The sequence below is a fragment of the Sinocyclocheilus rhinocerous genome, unplaced genomic scaffold (assembly GCF_001515625.1).
Source record: "Sinocyclocheilus rhinocerous isolate Xijiao unplaced genomic scaffold, SAMN03320098_v1.1 scaffold5, whole genome shotgun sequence".
In the NCBI taxonomy this organism is placed as follows: Eukaryota; Metazoa; Chordata; class Actinopteri; order Cypriniformes; family Cyprinidae; genus Sinocyclocheilus; species Sinocyclocheilus rhinocerous.
This window is the reverse complement of record NW_015661874.1, coordinates 378,764-396,852: the sequence shown is the minus strand read 5'-3', so window position 1 is coordinate 396,852 and position 18,089 is coordinate 378,764. Positions and strand designations below refer to the sequence as shown.

General features: G+C 35.3%; 1 protein-coding gene across 1 annotated transcript in view; it reads right to left on the bottom strand.

Moving 5' to 3' along the window:
- The window catches only part of LOC107726638 (CUB and sushi domain-containing protein 3-like), a 274,484-nt gene that overhangs the window by 42,340 nt on the left and 214,055 nt on the right, over positions 1 to 18,089 (bottom strand). The window contains exons 51-56 of the mRNA XM_016536300.1: positions 16,649 to 16,834; positions 15,449 to 15,643; positions 11,282 to 11,455; positions 8,606 to 8,779; positions 7,933 to 7,995; positions 4,975 to 5,148 (exon numbers count right to left, since the gene is read on the bottom strand). Coding sequence (XP_016391786.1) covers positions 4,975 to 5,148; positions 7,933 to 7,995; positions 8,606 to 8,779; positions 11,282 to 11,455; positions 15,449 to 15,643; positions 16,649 to 16,834 — 966 coding nt within the window. The remainder of the gene's footprint in view (positions 1 to 4,974; positions 5,149 to 7,932; positions 7,996 to 8,605; positions 8,780 to 11,281; positions 11,456 to 15,448; positions 15,644 to 16,648; positions 16,835 to 18,089) is intronic.

The following is an 18,089-nucleotide window of genomic DNA, read 5'->3' as shown; positions in this document are numbered from 1 at the left end:
TATATGTGTGTGTGTGTGTGTGTGTGTGTGTATTAGGGATGTGCAACTCCATAACTGAGGCCGATGCTATACGCATATCTCGATGCATAGCCAACGATACGATACATTATAGATACATATGAAGCAGCTACCGATGTGATGCAATACGATTCATTATTATTACAATGCAGTGCGATCTGAATTCAATTCGATTCAACACAGTGCGATTCAATGCAATGGAAAAAAATATATATGATGCTATGCAATTCAATAGGGTACAGATAGTTCGCTTTTATTTCTTCACTTTAAACTTTTAACTTTACCTGCTGGTGTCGCTGTTGGGCAGTGTTTCTTTAGAAAATCGAGTGATTTTTATGCTTATTAATGTTATATTTTGTAATATTGGCATTGTTTTATTTTTGTATTACGATTTTTTTTCTCATCCAATATTTTGAGGAGACACTTCCTCCCCGAGAGAGAGAGAGAGAGAGAGAGAGAGAGAGATGTGTTTTAGTTGCTTTCAGGGGTTAACTAGAATGAAATGGATGCAAAAACAACAAAAACACCACAAAATCAGACAAAAATAAAAAAGAAAGCAAAAACATTGTTGTTATAATTATTACGGATTATAATTAAACACATCAGTATTAGAATGATTTCTGAAGGATCATGCAACACTGAAGACTGGAGTAATGACTCTTGAATTTCTAAAATTCCTAAAATATGTTAAATTATAATGATCAAACAATAAAAAAAAAGAAAAAAAAGAAAACGGTTCTTTTAACAATTTTTTAAAATTATTATTTCACAATATTACTGTTTTACTGTATTTTTGATTAAATAAATGTAGGCTTGATGATCATAAAATACTTCTTTAAAAACCATTAACAAAAAAATCTGTATTTTTGTCTAAAAATATCTTAACATTTATAAAAATAAATATATAAATTTTTACTCAATAAATTGTTTCCCAATAATACTAATTCTATTCCAAAAATATGGAAGTTTTGCTTTAGTTGCTTTCAGATGGGTTAACTATAAATGAATGCAAAAACAACACAAACTCCTATGAAAGCAGGCGCTGCAAGGGACACTGCAGGAGTTTTCTTATCTTAAACAAAAACATGCAGCTGAAAACGCTTTCAAATGAAGCCAAGATGCAACTGACTAACTTTAGTAAACCTACAGTGGCGTACGCCTCCAAAAATTTCCAGCAATCGAGATGCTAGATTCCTGACGAATGTCCCAGAAATCCAGAACACAGTCTCAACATCAAACCTCCCGAGAAGCGCCGAGCATATTCACACAGAATATAGAAGTAATGCTAGAAAGACACAGAGAGCCCTGAGGAAAGTGTTATTTCTCAGAGGTTGCTCTTTCAAAGCTCAGGAAGATTTGAGATATGCTTCATTTAGGTATCAGCTTCGTCTCTGATGTTCCTCCTGAAATTTCTTAGTAGAAAAAAAAACTCAACTTGCTGTACAGTATGATTAAAATGACTGCAATTAGCATAGTTTAGATGAATCATAAATTATAATGAAAATGCTAATTCTAAACAAACACAAACTCCTATGAAAGCAGGCGCTGCAAGGGACACTGCAGGAGTTTTCTTATCTTAAACAAAAACATGCAGCTGAAAACGCTTTCAAATGAAGCCAAGATGCAACTGACTAACTTTAGTAAACCTACAGTGGCGTACGCCTCCAAAAATTTCCAGCAATCGAGATGCTAGATTCCTGACGAATGTCCCAGAAATCCAGAACACAGTCTCAACATCAAACCTCCCGAGAAGCGCCGAGCATATTCACACAGAATATAGAAGTAATGCTAGAAAGACACAGAGAGCCCTGAGGAAAGTGTTATTTCTCAGAGGTTGCTCTTTCAAAGCTCAGGAAGATTTGAGATATGCTTCATTTAGGTATCAGCTTCGTCTCTGATGTTCCTCCTGAAATTCCGTAGTAGAAAAAAAAACTCAACTTGCTGAACAGTATGATTAAAATGACTGCAATTAGCATAGTTTAGATGAATCATAAATTATAATGAAAATGCAAATTCTAAACAATATTTATGTGCACTATGATACAACATGGGGTAATTTGATGACGACATACAATGTTAAACAGAACGTAGTAAACGATACATTCAGTTTCACATACTATTTACAAAAAAAGCAGTATGAGAAAGGCAGTATAGAGTATAGTGTGCAGTATTCAGAAGTGTACTAGTACTCCATTCTGTACAGTCAAAAAGACTGTGTGTCAGTGGGGGAAGGATTGAGATAAGAAGAGAAGGAATGAAAGAGAAAGAGGAAACTGCCAGCTCATGCTGTTTTTGGGTCAGTGCATGCAGCGCTGCATACAGATGTGCACAGAGACGGTGAGTGATTCTTAGAGGCTTTTTAAGAGTGTAAATGCATAATTTTTCCTTTTCTGAGGATGTTTGGCTCATTGCATGTACATAACATGGTTTGTATTTTTAATATGTCTAAAAGAAGTCTTTTATACACACTGAGGCTGCATTTATTTAATTAAAAATACAGTAAAAACAGAAATGCTGTGAAATATTATTAGAATTTAAAAGTTGTTTTCTATTTGAATATATTTTAAAATATAATTTATCCCTGTGATCAAAGCTGAATTTTCAGCATCATTACTCTAGTCTTCAGTGTCACATGATCATTCAGAAATCAGTATAATATGCTGATTTGCTGTTCAAGAAATATTTATTATTATTATTATTATTATTATTATTCATACCGAAAATAGTTTTCTGCTGCTTAATATTTTTGTGGAAACCTTAATACTTTTTTTTAGGTATTCTTTGATGAAAGTTCAAAAGAACAGCATTTATTTGAAATGGAAATCTTTTGTAACATTATAAATGTCTTTTCTGTCACCTTTGTTCAATTTAATATATATTTAGTATAAGTTGAGATTAAAAAAGCATAATAAAAGTTGTCCTTTTGATGCATTCACTTTTTATTCACTTCTGAAGTTATACCACAGCTTTGTTTGAGGAACAGACTAAAATGTAAATTGTTATTCACTGATAATTTTCCCTCTACAGTACTTGAATCTCATATGTCCATGTGCATATTTAATCTTTTCAGGTGAAGATGCAATATATGACCTCGGAAGACTTGAAATATAGTTGTCTGGACTGCTTTTATGGGGCTTCAACTGTGTATTTTTTATCTTTTTCAAGATATGAATGTGAACTGTAGAACAAGTCTCATATTTGGCACGATATCAGTGTAAGTAATAATGAGTGTTTCATTTGTGCGTGAACGATTTCTTTAAAGAAGAAAAATCTGTGCATGTTAGCTGGAATCAAACAGACAGCTTGTCAGTAAGAAAAGATGGTGTAGTGTGTCACGCAGAGACAGAAGTCATTATTCAGCTGAACTTAATTAACATGTTAGACTGACACATAATGACAGGAAATAAGAACCAAGACATTGTTGAGTGTTACTTCACTCAACAATGTGCTCATTCAAATGTATGATTTCTCTTTCAAACACGAGTCGAGGCCTGAACAAGCAGATACAAGGACTTATGCATTATCTGAATAAAGCAATAAGCCACGAGGGGCCGTGCATTACTGTGATTTTACCACGGGGAAGGGAGAAGCTTTTATGAAACAGAGAAAGCTGAATTATGATGTAAGATTTGTTTTTTTTATTCCATGAACAGGCCTTTAGAGTCTTTTTTGGGGTGTTTTTAAGCACAACGTGAAGCAGAGCATATAAAACCTACTTAACTGTGCTAAAATTACCGTAACGCACTGCCTTTCATGGTTTATTGCTTCTTTATATTCATTTTAGTTATTTCAAAGCGCTTCACAGCCTACAAACATGGAGCAAAAGAACAAGAAAAACAAACATCATTGGCCAAGCTAGTAAATATGACAAATAACAGGATAAAATGACAATTTCAAATTATTTTTGAAATTACTTTTTATATCTACAGAAAGCACAATCTCTCTATCGTTCTTCCACAAACACAGAGCCTTGTTATCAGTGCTGCCTCTCTGCTTAATCAATAAAATCTTCAAAAATAGCAACGTTACCAGTGTGTGCCACTGAGAAATGTAGTTAAAATAATAATGCTGCTTTTTGTAGAGAAGTTACTACACAACACTTCTGAGAGCCGCAGTAATCACAAACACACACACTCGCTCTCTCTACTGCATAGAAACAGCTCAAACCTCCATTACTAGTGCTAAATGACAATGTAACGTAGTTTGTATTTCCTCCACCGGCCTCGCTCTGTTCCCACGGCTCTCGGCCCCACCCCTCTCGTCACAGACACGCTGGAGTTAGTAATGGAAGTCTGAGTGACTCTTTCAAAGTAGCAACAATGGCTTCAGCTATTTCAAGAAGTGTTGAAGAACAAAAACTTAAAAAATGTCTAAAGATATGGTACCCTGGTATGAGCAGAATAATTGACAGTGGACATTCGAACGATTAAAAAAAATAAACAGCTGCATTCAATAATCCAGAGTCGGGAGCCAATTATTCCTTACATGAAATAGTTGTAAAACGAGCAATGTGATAAAAAAACACACCAATTAAACATTAAACTGTAGAATAATAATAATAATAATAATAATAATAATAATAATGAAAACAACACCAATACAAACTAAAAATTATTAATAATATAAAATTATTATATTTATAATAAAATATCAAATTAAAAACTACTTTGTATTTATTACAATGTAATCTATTTATCTATTTTAATATTAATAATTAAATGTATTATTATTATTATTATTAAAACTATAAAAACTAAAACAATAATATTAATTATTATTAATATTAAACGATTATATTTAGAATAACAATATTAAATGCATAATAATAATATATTAATAATCTATTTATTTATTATGAAATAAAAATAAATAATATGGATGGATGGATGGATGGATAGAATAATTCTGCCAAGTATTATAGTTTAGTAGCATGACTATAAGTTTCAGTACACTCACCTGAGCAGTGAGGCTGAGAGCCGCTCCATTGGCCGTTCAGCTGGCAGGTGCGGGTGGATTCACCAATCAAAACTCGGTCTTCTAAACACCTGTAGTGAACTGTAGAACCGAAGCTGAATTTATCCCCCATCACCACCGCATGAGGAGGAGATCCAGCGTGACCACAGTCCACCTCTGCAGGAGAACACCATCAACCAACAGTCAGTGGAGACTACTTTCTTTATCCAGATACTTTCTTTTGCATTTCTTTAAGCTTTAATATTTAAGACAACATGGTAACAATGCTTAGATTACAGTAGATTTAAAGGGATAGTTCACCCAAAAATGAAAATTCTGTCATTAATTACTCACCCTCAGTGTCACCAATTACTCATTAATTACTCACCCACAATGTCGTTCCAAACCCGTAAGACCTTTGTTCATCTTTGGAACACAAATGAAGATATTTTTGATGAAATCCGAGAGCTTTTCACCATTCACAAGAGTACCACAATGCATACGTGTGATCCTGCTGACACAGAATATGTCTGACATAGAACACGTTTGTGCTCCGAGGATGATCGTAGGTCTTACGGGTTTGGAATGACATTTTCATTTTTGGGTGAACTATCCCTTTAATTATTGTTGTCATAAAATGATTATTAATATAACATTATATTCAAGTAATTCAAGTTTACATTACATGTTGTTGGAGTAACGCAATATTGTAATGCACTACTTTTAAAAGTAACTTTCCCCAACACTGGTTAAAGCACACAGATGGAATGTGAAATATGTGGAATATTTTCAACATTGATTTTTGGTGGAAATCATGAAAAACATACAAACACGACTGAATGACAATGAAAGCTGACTCATTTTGACTTTGTAAATGATTGGCGTTTCCAAATCCGCTGAAATGTGCAGCTCTTCTGTGAAGGTCTGCAGGCACAGATTCTGTGTGGGTCTGGCTGTAACCCTCTCAGAGGATGTCAGGAAAAACAAGTGCTGCGTGGGAGAATTTTAGCAAAGTGGAAAAGGACCTTGTACAATGCAACATTAGCAAGATTACAAAGAACGCATCTCTAAACTCTCCCCCTTTAAAGCACTGCTTTTGAATAACTTGACCGCCTTCAACAATAAGCTGTCTGCACCAACAAGACAACTAAATAAATCACATTAGTCGAATGGATTACATTTTTAATTCTTTTATAATGTTTTTTGGTCATTTCTGGAGCTTGTACTGTACATAAAAGAGCACATGGGTTTGGATTAGGGATATGCCGGTATCAAATTTTCATGTTGCGATTAATTGCTAATGCTTTTATCACGGTATACGGTATTATCGCGATATTGAAATTTAGTTTTTAAAAAAAGTACTGTCATAATACAGTATAACAGGTTTAATAAAATTTTTCTTATAACAAAAATAACTGAACATTTAAATGCAATAAAGCAATACAGATGGAATACCTAAGATTAATGAATGTTCAGAATAATTTTTCATTGGCAGTTTATGTTAACTAATGAATTAACTAATGTTAACTAATGAAGCCCTAATGTAAAGTGTGACCGAACAATAAACAATCAAAACACTTTCAAACAATATCCTAGGGCATGTTGTAGTCCAGATTCAAATGTAAAAAAGTTTGAAAATAAATATGAACATCATAGCAAATACACAAATCTGAATTCAGAAACAGAAAGTAGTGCAGCTGCTTTGTGTTGTGCATTTTGACTAGTTGATGGGAAAAGTATTCTTAAAATGCATTCAAAATTCTGAATAATTTGTAATATATAACTATTCACGGTATTTAGAAGTGCCCACGATAACAATATCGTGCATATTCATTACCGTGATATATCGCATTACCGAATACCTGCACAAGTCTAGTTTGGATCTGGTAAATAATGACAATTAAAATTTCAGAGTGAAATTGTATTTGACTAGTTCATTCTGTCTAATTGCTGAGAAAAAGCCAGCAGTAGTTGATTTGTGTAGTGTGCAGTTGTGCACATCCCAGCGACATTAATTCAGCTCTTGTGAGCTGCTGAAGAAACACACAAAAGCTCTTCATTTCAATTTAGCTAAGCTTCTTTTCAGGCCTGTTTTTGATGTTTGCTTTCTTTTGAATTGGAAATGCACCTGAATAAAACCGAGGGGGTTACAATTTTCATAATATTCATCAGGCTGACGGGGGAAAAGAGGATGCTTATTAAAATTCCCAGTTTAAGAGCAGCAAGCAGCCTCTGTCGGCTAAGCAAAGTGCAGAATTACCTTGTGCACACTTGAGAGAAAAACAAGACTAATAGATAGCTAGCAGGATTGCTGCCTTTTCTTCACGGTGTAAGTAGCGTGATGGAAACGGACAAGAAACAGTCAAATTCAGGTTTGAAGCAATTACAGGGACAGAGATGGAAAGCGAGAGCGGGAGGCAATTGCTATCTCTCACAGGCAAATGAACACGTCGCTCTAATGAATGTGAGCTCCGAGCCTCCGCTCCGCTCGCTCTTGACCTTAATACTCCTCGTTTTGCCAAACCCAAGGAAAGGTGCGTTAAATTCACTGCTGTCCACTGCAGAAACTCAGTGTGTCTGTGCTGGAAAACTTTGAAGGTTTTTAAACGGACAGCGAAGATTTCATCACAAGAGCTCTTTGAATCGAACGCTGCACTCGACTGCATGTTGGCTAACCTGTGACATTTTCCCTCGGCCTCTCAGATGGAAAGTGTTCAAAGACTGTCAATGATAAAGAGTCAAAATAATGAGAAATAAAGTGTTGGCTGATTTGCAGGGCTAATCTGTTGCTATTCAGACCATGACTGAATGAGATACTGTTGGCTGAAAAGAGGGCCAGAGGGCTCTCCGAGCTGAAATTGGTCATTCCTTTTTTAACTGCGGCAGCCAGAAAGTCATTTCCATCAGCACCACAGTGCTTAAATTTCACTATAATGAGAAAAGAAGTCATTTGGTCCAAACCTCGGCATGTGGGCAGCTGCTGGCTCCATTGACGGTCCGCCTGGCACTGCGCTTGAGACGGGCCTTCCAGAATGTGATTCATATTCACTATTCAGGTTAATGTTTTCTTTTGCCATGACATTGGAAACACTGCATCAAATTTCACAAATGGAAGTCTGCGAATTATGTAGGAACAGCCCAAAAAAGGTGGGAAAAAAAAGGAAAATCAATAACATTTGAAAATAGTAGCTTTGGAAGAAATTCATATGAAAATGTGTGTTCTAATTTCAAACATTTTCTAGATCAAAAGGTTTTTATGATGAGAATTCAGTCAGTTGTGTCCTTAACTTTTGTCTACTGGCATATTTTAATCAATTTGTAGAATATGAATCTCCAATGCTTGACAAGAAAAATTTAATGAAATTAAATTTGTATGAAAACATTTATCTAAGCAGCTTTGTGTTCCGGCAATCACAAATAAAACAAGGCAAACCTCCAAATCACCCACACAAAATCAGGTGGTGTTGGTGTTTTCCTTCATCAAGTGTTTCATTGGTAACGTCAGGATTTGTGTGTGATGCCTGTCGTGGGCTGAATAGGGGGTTTGCCTGCATTACATGTCAAACTAATCCTCTTGGCTGCAAACCAAACTTTCCCCGACGCGTATTACTCATGTACTGTGGAGAGAACTCACACACGCAGGATGGGAGCTGGCTGGACCAGTTGTGATCCTGTTGGCAGATGCGCACAGAGGAACCAATGAGCCGGAATCCCGGATTGCACTGGTAAACTACCGTGTCCCTGTAGCCGAAGTTTTCACCGATCACTTGACCATTCACAATCCTTTCCGGAGAGCCGCAGTGGCCGGCTGGGGAAAAAACATTGAGAATATATATAATATATACAACAAATATAATGAGAATTTGAAATGTTATTTGAGCAGCAAATCAGCATATTAGACTGATTTCTGAAGGATCATGTGACACTGAAGTCTGGAGTGATTATGCTGAAAATTCAGCTTTGATCACAGGCATAAATTACATTTTTCCAATACATTCAAATATAGAACAGTTATTTTAAATTACAATAATATTTCACAATTTTACTGTTTTTTTTTTAATAAAATATATTGGTGAGCTTAGTCTCCTTTTCAAAAAATGCACATCTATCTATCTATCTATCTACAATTATTATTATTATAATTTAAAATTAGCTTGTCTCTTTCTTCCTATTTATAAATGTTGACAAATTTAACACTGCTGTTGGATACCTGAAATACCTCAAGCACAGTAGTTTCTATCTTTGGTCTATTCTTTTCATTTGTTTTATTGCTTTGTTTCTCAGTTTTTATCACCGACTATTTACTTAATTCATTACTTGACTTTTTTTTGCTGAGGGTAATAAATGCAATAAAAACTACTTCCTTATTCCTAAATAAATAAATAAAAATTGCCCTAAATAATTACTTGTGGATAATTAAGAATTTGGAGTTAAGTGGAATCTGATTCACAACCATAATCTTTATATTTGTGAAAATTCTCATGTCTAGTTCAGCCTGTGATTTGATGGGAACATTATTGCAGGATGATGTCCTACTTGAGGAAATCACATTGTGTGTGGTGTGGTGAATAGAGATATTCATAATCCACCCACAGACAATGAGTGTTCAATCCCCACAACAGATACTGCAATATCGATGCATCCGAGGATCAACACAACGGATTTGAAGACTCTTTTGGTGGACAAAGTAATGCACAACACTGTTTTACTCAGAGAAGATGTGATGAGAGACAAAGACCGATGGGCAAATGGAGAGCTGTCAGGGTTTTTTTCTCTCAGATGTGATTGATGACAGAACTCAGCAGAGGCTTGCACACTTCACAGAGCACTGAGTCCGCTGAACTACTGCAGAAATCATTTCGTCACCTCTGTCCCTCCACAGCGTTCTCTCACTTCATTTTCTGTTGCACAGGTCGGACAAGAAATTATTCTCTTACACAAAGACACTCATGCAATCTGTGCAAACACAACAGAGAAACCTTCCACAAGGACCTCCTAGTATACTGCCTACATAGCCAGCTGCCTTTTAAGGTTGCATCCTGACCGAAATGAAACATCATAGGTGATTGAACATTCTACACTGGAAGCAACTTGCAGAATTTGTTGAACAGCAGCAACAATAGCATGTTGAGGTAACCCTGAAAAACTCTGATAAGTACAAAAATACACACACATAGAGTAAAATAGTACATATTTCATCAGATGTAATTATATGTGACTATATTTCCTGTAGCAACAGCAGAGCACTGCATTAGCAATGTCAAGGTTACGGATTTGATTCCTAGGGAATGCATGAACTGAGAATATGCATAGCCTGAATATAAGTTGTAGTACGTTTTTGGTATTGAATAAATTACACTTGTAATAAATGATCAATTATATTTATGTTAATTTCTCTCACATTGTCCACTACCTTGTCTTCATCAAGGATGCTGTCTTAGAAATTAGTAAAAAAAAAAAAAAAGCTCTGTAAAAAAATGCTTTCATTTTGAAAGAAAAAGACTTGTAAAAATACCATACAGTTTTCAGAGAAAAATAAAAAAAAATGTATATGTACACATTGTATGTAACTTGTAAAATACTTATGGTGTACATTTATGGTGTTTGCAAGCAAAACTATGAATTACTGTATAAATTACAGCGCAAAATAGTAAATTAAAACAGATTTTGGTGTATTAACATTATATAATTTAATAAAATGTATGGTTTTAAGCTGTAAAAATATACAAGCACCAAACTGCCATTCTGCAACACCTGACACATTTTCACATTTTTAGGGTGAATTTCTGGCAACCACAGCTGCTGTTTTACAGTGCAGGGAACACTGGAACTTAAAAGATGTATAGCTTGAATTTAATGTAAGTCTCTTTGGACACAAGCATGTGCCAAAAGCATAAAACGCATGTAAATTTAATGACACTTTTTGAATAAAAGATACTTATAAATATTAAACGACAACTTTTTCATCATCTTAGATGGATATTTTCCCACTGAGAACCACTATAGTGTATTATGGGATTGCGTTCTCCTTCAAGGTCAAAAAACTGTATTTAAGAAGGGATAATAATGACACTTTTTGTACCTACATAGGCAGTTCACTAGGCTTTAGACAAGAGCTTTTATCTGCATGTGATGATACAGGTGCTGCATACAGCATAAGCAAAAAATTAAAACCACTGTTGCTATGGAAATCCTGACAAAATGTCACAGAACTCTTCATATGGCCTTTCAGCGCCCCGTCTCCATTAAAAGGTTACATGGATGGTAATGTGTGGTGATGTTTTGAAAGAGAGAAGGTTTCTGGTGTTACCGAGACAGCGCGTCTCCGTCCCGCTCCAGAGACCCGATGCCAGACATTCCCGTACAGTCGAGCCCACCAGAATGTAGCCCGAGTTGCAGGTAAAAATAGCGGTTGCTCCGAAGGTTGTCTGCGTTCCAATTTTCTTTCCATTAGGAGGAGTGGGCAGCTCTCCACACGAAATGACTGCAGTAAAAGGCAATAGAGAACAAAAATGAATCGACACAATCTTAAAGACGACACGTACGACTGTGATTTACACCCCCGATGAAAAAAAACAAAAAAAAAAACTGAAGAAATACAGATCAAAATGAGTAAAATTTCTAAAATAGAATAAATATTTCTGAATGTATAAATCTCAGTTTTAAAAATGATCTGATTGTTCAATTGAAAAAATATATTGCCTCTTAAACTGCTTCCTAACTAACTAGACTAAAGTAAAAAGCAATTCTATGTTTAATCACTTTTTACAATAAAAATGTTACAGAAACATTAAATGTGGCTGTTAAATTTTAGAAGATACTTTCCCATAAACTTCTTCAACTAACTATCTAGTAAAAGCCAACTAATTCTTCAATAGCTTGACTGTGTTTACCAGGTTTATAGCTTCAAAACTAAGTTAAATTTTGAGGAATTTAGGACTTTGTAGCTAACTAACTAAAAGTAGAAGCAAGCTACTATATAAACTACTATATTTTATCATGTTTTATCCAGCCCGATCTCACAGCAGTTCGTACATATTTTACGAGGTGGCTAATTCGTACGAATTTGAGAAAAATCGCATGTATTTTATAAGTTGGCAAATTCGAATTAATTCATACGAAGAACCACACCTAACCCCGCCCCTAAACTTACCCGTCACAGAAATCGTACAAAATTGTACGAGTGAGGTCGTACAAATTCGTACGAATTAGCCACCTCGTAAAATACGTACAAATTGGCCGTGAGATAGCGTTGGTTTTATCATGTATATTTTACAATAAAAAAAGTTACAGAAACATAAATCTGATTGTTACATTTAAAAATATACTTTCCCTTCAACTGCTTCAAATTAACTAGCTAATAAAAACTAGGGCTGTGCAATTAATCACATGCGATTGTAATGCGCATCTCGTCAGTAAAGCCGGTCCCGTGATTGGTAGTAAATCTCCATCACCTGCTTTCAGATTGAGCGGCATTCACTACACAGAGCCGTAGTTCACTGACAATTAGTCAATATCGCATTCATAATCGCAGATGAATTGCATTCGATTATGAACGCGATATCGCCTAGCTTGTCAGTGAACTACGGCTCTGTGTATTAAATGCCGCTCCATCTGAAAGCAGGTGATGTTGATTTACTCCTAATCACGGGACCGGCTTTACTGACGAGATGCGCATTACAATTGCATGCGCTTAATTGCACAGCCCTAGTAAAAACTAACTATTACTTCAAAAGAGTAGCTTAACTGTTTAAACAACAAGTACGACTGGGATTTACACCTCCAAAAACACACCACGGATGAAATGCACAACAAAATGAGGAAAATATCTCAAGAAGAACTGACTTCAGAATGGATCAATTGGAACTGACTCTCTTAAAAAACCTTTACCAGGTTTAAAGCTTCAATACTCAGAGCTGCTTTTGAGGAATTTAGTAGCAAATAGCTAATTTACTAAACGTGGAATAAGCTTCTATATTTGACGTTTTTACGATAAAAATGTTACAGAAACAGAAGGTTTGATTGTTAAATTAAAAAAAGATACTGCTCCTTAAACTGCTTTAGTAAAAGCTAACTATTAAAGCTAACTAGCTACTAGTAAAAGATAACTATTCCTTCAAAAGTGTAGCTTGAATGTTTAGACAACATGAAGAAATGCAGACCAAAATTAGGAAACTATCTCAAGAAGAATTTCAACGAGTAGTTAACTAACTAAAAGTAGAAGTAATCTTCTATGTTTGATCACTTTTTACTATAAAAATGCAACAAAAATTTACAGAAATCGAAAAATATGCTGCCCCTAAAATGCTTCAATGTAATTAGCCAGTAATAGCACACTACTACTTTAAAAGTGCAGTTTGGCTGTTTTAAACTGAGTAGTTTGTGTCTTGGGAAGCAACATTTTCTAAGTAGCTTCCCAAACACTGTTCTTAACCACCCATAACCAGCTGAAAATATCAGGAGCTGAACGTTTGAGCTGAGAGGAGATCAGGGATGTATTATATATGTGATACACTGTTCAGGAGCGTTTACTCATGCAGGAAAACCACAGCGGCATCATCATTTCATCTGTTATCAACTTCTCATCATCTTCACCCTGATTGTTGTTGTTTTTTTTAAATTGACGTTGCAGTCTTCTCGCCAGGGTGCAGGATCCTGTCAGACGCCATCAGTCATAAAGCGCCTCTAATGTTTAGATTGTGCCTCTCATATGGGATCAGGAGCTGAACGTTTGAGCTGAGAGGAGATCAGGGATGTATTATATATGTGATACACTGTTCAGGAGCGTTTACTCATGCAGGAAAACCACAGCGGCATCATCATTTCATCTGTTATCAACTTCTCATCATCTTCACCCTGATTGTTGTTGTTTTTTTAAAATTGACGTTGCAGTCTTCTCGCCAGGGTGCAGGATCCTGTCAGACGCCATCAATCATAAAGCGCCTCTAATGTTTAGATTGTGCCTCTCATATGGGAGCCATAAACGCATTCATCACATCTGTAGTTACAGCAGACGCACAACATTGATAACTCAACCATCTGAGGATGGCACTTGCCGATGGAGGACTGCGATAGTAACAGACAACTGGTTTTACTCAGGATTCTCGACTCATTCAGCTGTGTGTTTATTTAATTGCATGTTAAAGGAATAGCTTATCCAAAAATGAATAAAATAAATGGATAAAATATGAGTCTATAGTCCATAAAAACGCTTCCTCCAGTGAAGAGGATGCAGAGGTGAGCAAGTGATGTAATGGACTGGAGTGGTGTGGATTACTTGTGGATTATTGTGATGTTTATATCAGCTGTTTGGACTCTCATTCTGACGGCACCCATTCACTGCAGAGGATCCATTGGTGAGCATGCAATGTAATGCTAACTTTCTCCAAAACTGTTTGGATAAACATACAAACTCATCTACATCTTGGATGGTCTGAGGGTGAGTAAATTTTCATCAAATTTTCATTTTTAGGTGAACTATTCCTTTAAACAGCCTATATAGTGGAGAATATACAGGGCCAAATTTATTTCAGTATTGTGATGGCGCCATATAAAGCATCCTGGGAAATTAGTACTTTTGATTCCATAAGACATAATTAAAGAATACAATGGAGGTACTGGACAAGTTCGTATTTCTTTCTCTATTTGTCACTTCCTGGCAAATCCATAGGGCTTTTTAGCACAAGTGCAAAAATAAATACATAAATAAATAAAAATTGCCATGGATGCATGTTATGTGCGCAATTGTTTCTATTTAATTGCTGTGAATTTAATTCATATAAAAATTAGATAAAGCAACGTTTAAGTGTTTAAGAAAACAAAAATATCACATTCTGGAAAATTGGTGAAAAATAATATTGGAAATGGACTCTAAAGCCACTGGGGAAACCACAAAATGTAATAAATTACTTGCAGTTTAACTCTGAATGCAAAATTTATACACAAGTCTATGTGCATTTTGTTAAAAAAGGGCAGGTTATTTACATTTGCATCCAGCATATTTGATTCAATTCCAAAATAAAAATCTGTGGACAAAAACTTGATGCTATATGCATTTTATCATGTTCATGCAGCCACTGAGAATTATGGGAAATGTTTACTGGTTGCACAATCCTCTCGCCTCATAAACCATGTAAATGAGTAGTATTTTCTGGCAAGCTGTTACAGTTAACAGTAAACAAAATGCATGCAACTAACTGAGCAGTCAACATTCTCAACTAAAACTTAAAAAATCCTTAAAACTTAAAGAAATCTGTGCAGAAAATTGCGGAAAACTCCCCCAGATTCCATGTGTGTAGCAAAGCACCGCACACGCTGCTAATCTTTCACACTTCAGGACACAATTGACAAAATCATTAGTCTTGCAGTCTGCTTTGACTGACCTTAGAACTGGCCAGACTAACAAGGCCTGGGAATTGTGTGTGTCATGATATGTACAGCATTAATGTTTGAGTAACAAATGAAGCGCATAACTTACTCTTGCAGCGAGGTCGCTCATTCCTCCAGCTCCACGTCCCATTGGATGTACAGTGAATGTGGGCGGGGCCGAGCCGGTAATAGCCGGCATTGCAAGTAAAGGCTACTTTAGTGCCGTATTCGTAACGAGAGCCATTGACAATCCTCCATTTGCCGTGATCCAGGGTGAAGGAGCCGATACTGGGACAGACCACAACTGAGAGGAAATCAGTAGCATGGTTAAAATATTTGTATGGAACTTAACAAACGCAATTTACAATTACGCAACCATTTTCCACCCTCTTTCTGAGCCTTTTTTGAAAATATTTGAAAATTCTGTCATCATTTATTCACCCTCCATTTGTTCCAAACCTGTATGAGTTTCTTTCTTCTGCTGAATACAAAAGATATTTTGAAGAATATTGGTAACCCATCAAGATGATGGTAGCCACTGACTTCCATAGTATGGAAAACATTACTATGAAAGTTTTGTTATGAATATTCTTAAAAATATATTTTTTTGTGTGTGTGTTCAACAAGCTGAAAGAAATTCATACAGGTTTGGCGCAACTCGAAGGTAAATAAATAATTTTTGGGTAAACTGTCCCTTTAAGTTTGGGGTTGAAAGTCATTTATTTGATTAAAAATACAGTAAAAACAGTAATGTTATAAAATATTTTTACAATTTAAAATAACTGTTTTCTATTTTAATATATTTTAAAATGTAATTTATTCCGGTGATGTTGAAGTTGAATTTTCAGCATAATTACTCCAGGCTTATATGGTGCTCAAAAACATTTTTTATAATTATCATTGTTGAAAAACAAAGTTGTATTGCTCCATATTTTTGTAGAAACTTTTTTCAGGATTCTTTGATGAGGAGTTAAAAAAAACAGCATTTCGAAAATAAAAATTTCTTAACAAATATCTTAATTTCAACTTTTGATCAATTTAGTACATCCTTGCTGAATAACAACATTCATTCTTTCAAAGGAAAAAAAAAATCTTACTGACTTACTATTCACCATGATTTGATTACCTACGTGCTACTGCTTGCCTCTAGTATTAATAAATCCATTCTCATAACACTAGCATATAGATTAGTCATTAAATTTGATTTCATGAGGGTCTTTAATATAACTCACTGTTACCAGACATGATCAACATAACCATTTAAACCCTTAAATGCTTTGATCACTGGAAACCAGGACGTCTGTCTCACCTGTGCAGCGAGGGATTTTATTGTGGTTGCTCCACGTGCCGTCAGCCTGACACACGGTGCTGGTCACCTCTTTAGAGGAAAGACGAAAGCCGTCGTTGCAGAAATAGGTGGCTCGTGTTCCTGCTGAATAATCAGCAGCCAGCATGCCTCCGTTCACAGGGGCCACCGGGGGCCCACAGGACACAGCTAGAAAAGACAATGAGACGAGCTTGACTTTGCATCGAAACCCTCAACAAAGAACATGAAATTAGTTCACTTCCCTTTTGTTTTCCATGAAGAATGGCATACAGAGGATTTGGGAAATAGGAATTGATTCTTATTTAGAACTGATTCCACAAAAAACAAACTGGATTTTCTTTATGTTCACATGTGATAGCAGAACATCTGCAAAAAACTGCGTCACATTCTATCAAACTTGGGCATGAAAAACAAGAAACTTTTGAGGGTGCAACTAATTGCTTCCCGCAATCAGAAAGTTTTGTAAATGCATTTTGTCATGTTATATATTCTGTGCTGCCTTCAGAGTGGAAATACGTGGCTTGCATTACATGCCTCACGGATAAACGAAATCCAAAGAATGGATTTAAAGAGAAAACAAAGACGGTGAAGCTGCAAATGCAAATAATGTGAATGCATAATAACCTGTTATTTCCCCCAATAATTATATAATACAATTTACTAGAAATCTGAAGAACAGATCTCTGAAGGGCAGTGAATACATTAAGAATTATTTCCCAAACTTTGTCCAATCCTTCTTCAAATCTGTCCACTCCAAATTACTATATACACACACACACATATTAGAATCAGAAAGAGCTTGACTGCCGAATGTGTGCTTGCACACACAAGGATATTTTGTTATAAAGCTTACATTATTCAAATACATACAACAACAAGACACATGATAATAAAATTAGAGAGTAAGTATTAGATACAGTTAGTTTAAGTCGGAATAAAAATAGAATATTTCGAATATGTAGAATTAACCGTCATGTTGTGGTCCAGTCATTTTGACCAGGAGAGATTTTTCTTCCCCCTAAAAATGTCCAATGCAAAATTCATGTTATTGCATTGGACTAAAACATAGTGACTTTGTTTACACATGGAATAACAACCCAAAAAACTTACTTTTGTACTTTTTGGGACTTGTGTTGAGTTGCCTATGAAAAAACTGCTTATAAATCTCTCATTATGCTATATTATTACCAAATACTGTATTCAATCATAGTATCAACTTGTATTCTTTCAATTAGCACAGGTTTTGTATTTATTTTGGAACTGATCTGACTATATGCACCTCAGTTTTTGAGTGAACTTTGCCAAAATTATCCCCAAATAATGCTTAAAAAACAAAACAAAAAAAACAATGAGGCCTACGACAATCGGTTCCAAAAAAAAAAAGTTGATAATAAAGCATAGTATGAAATGGTAACACTTAACA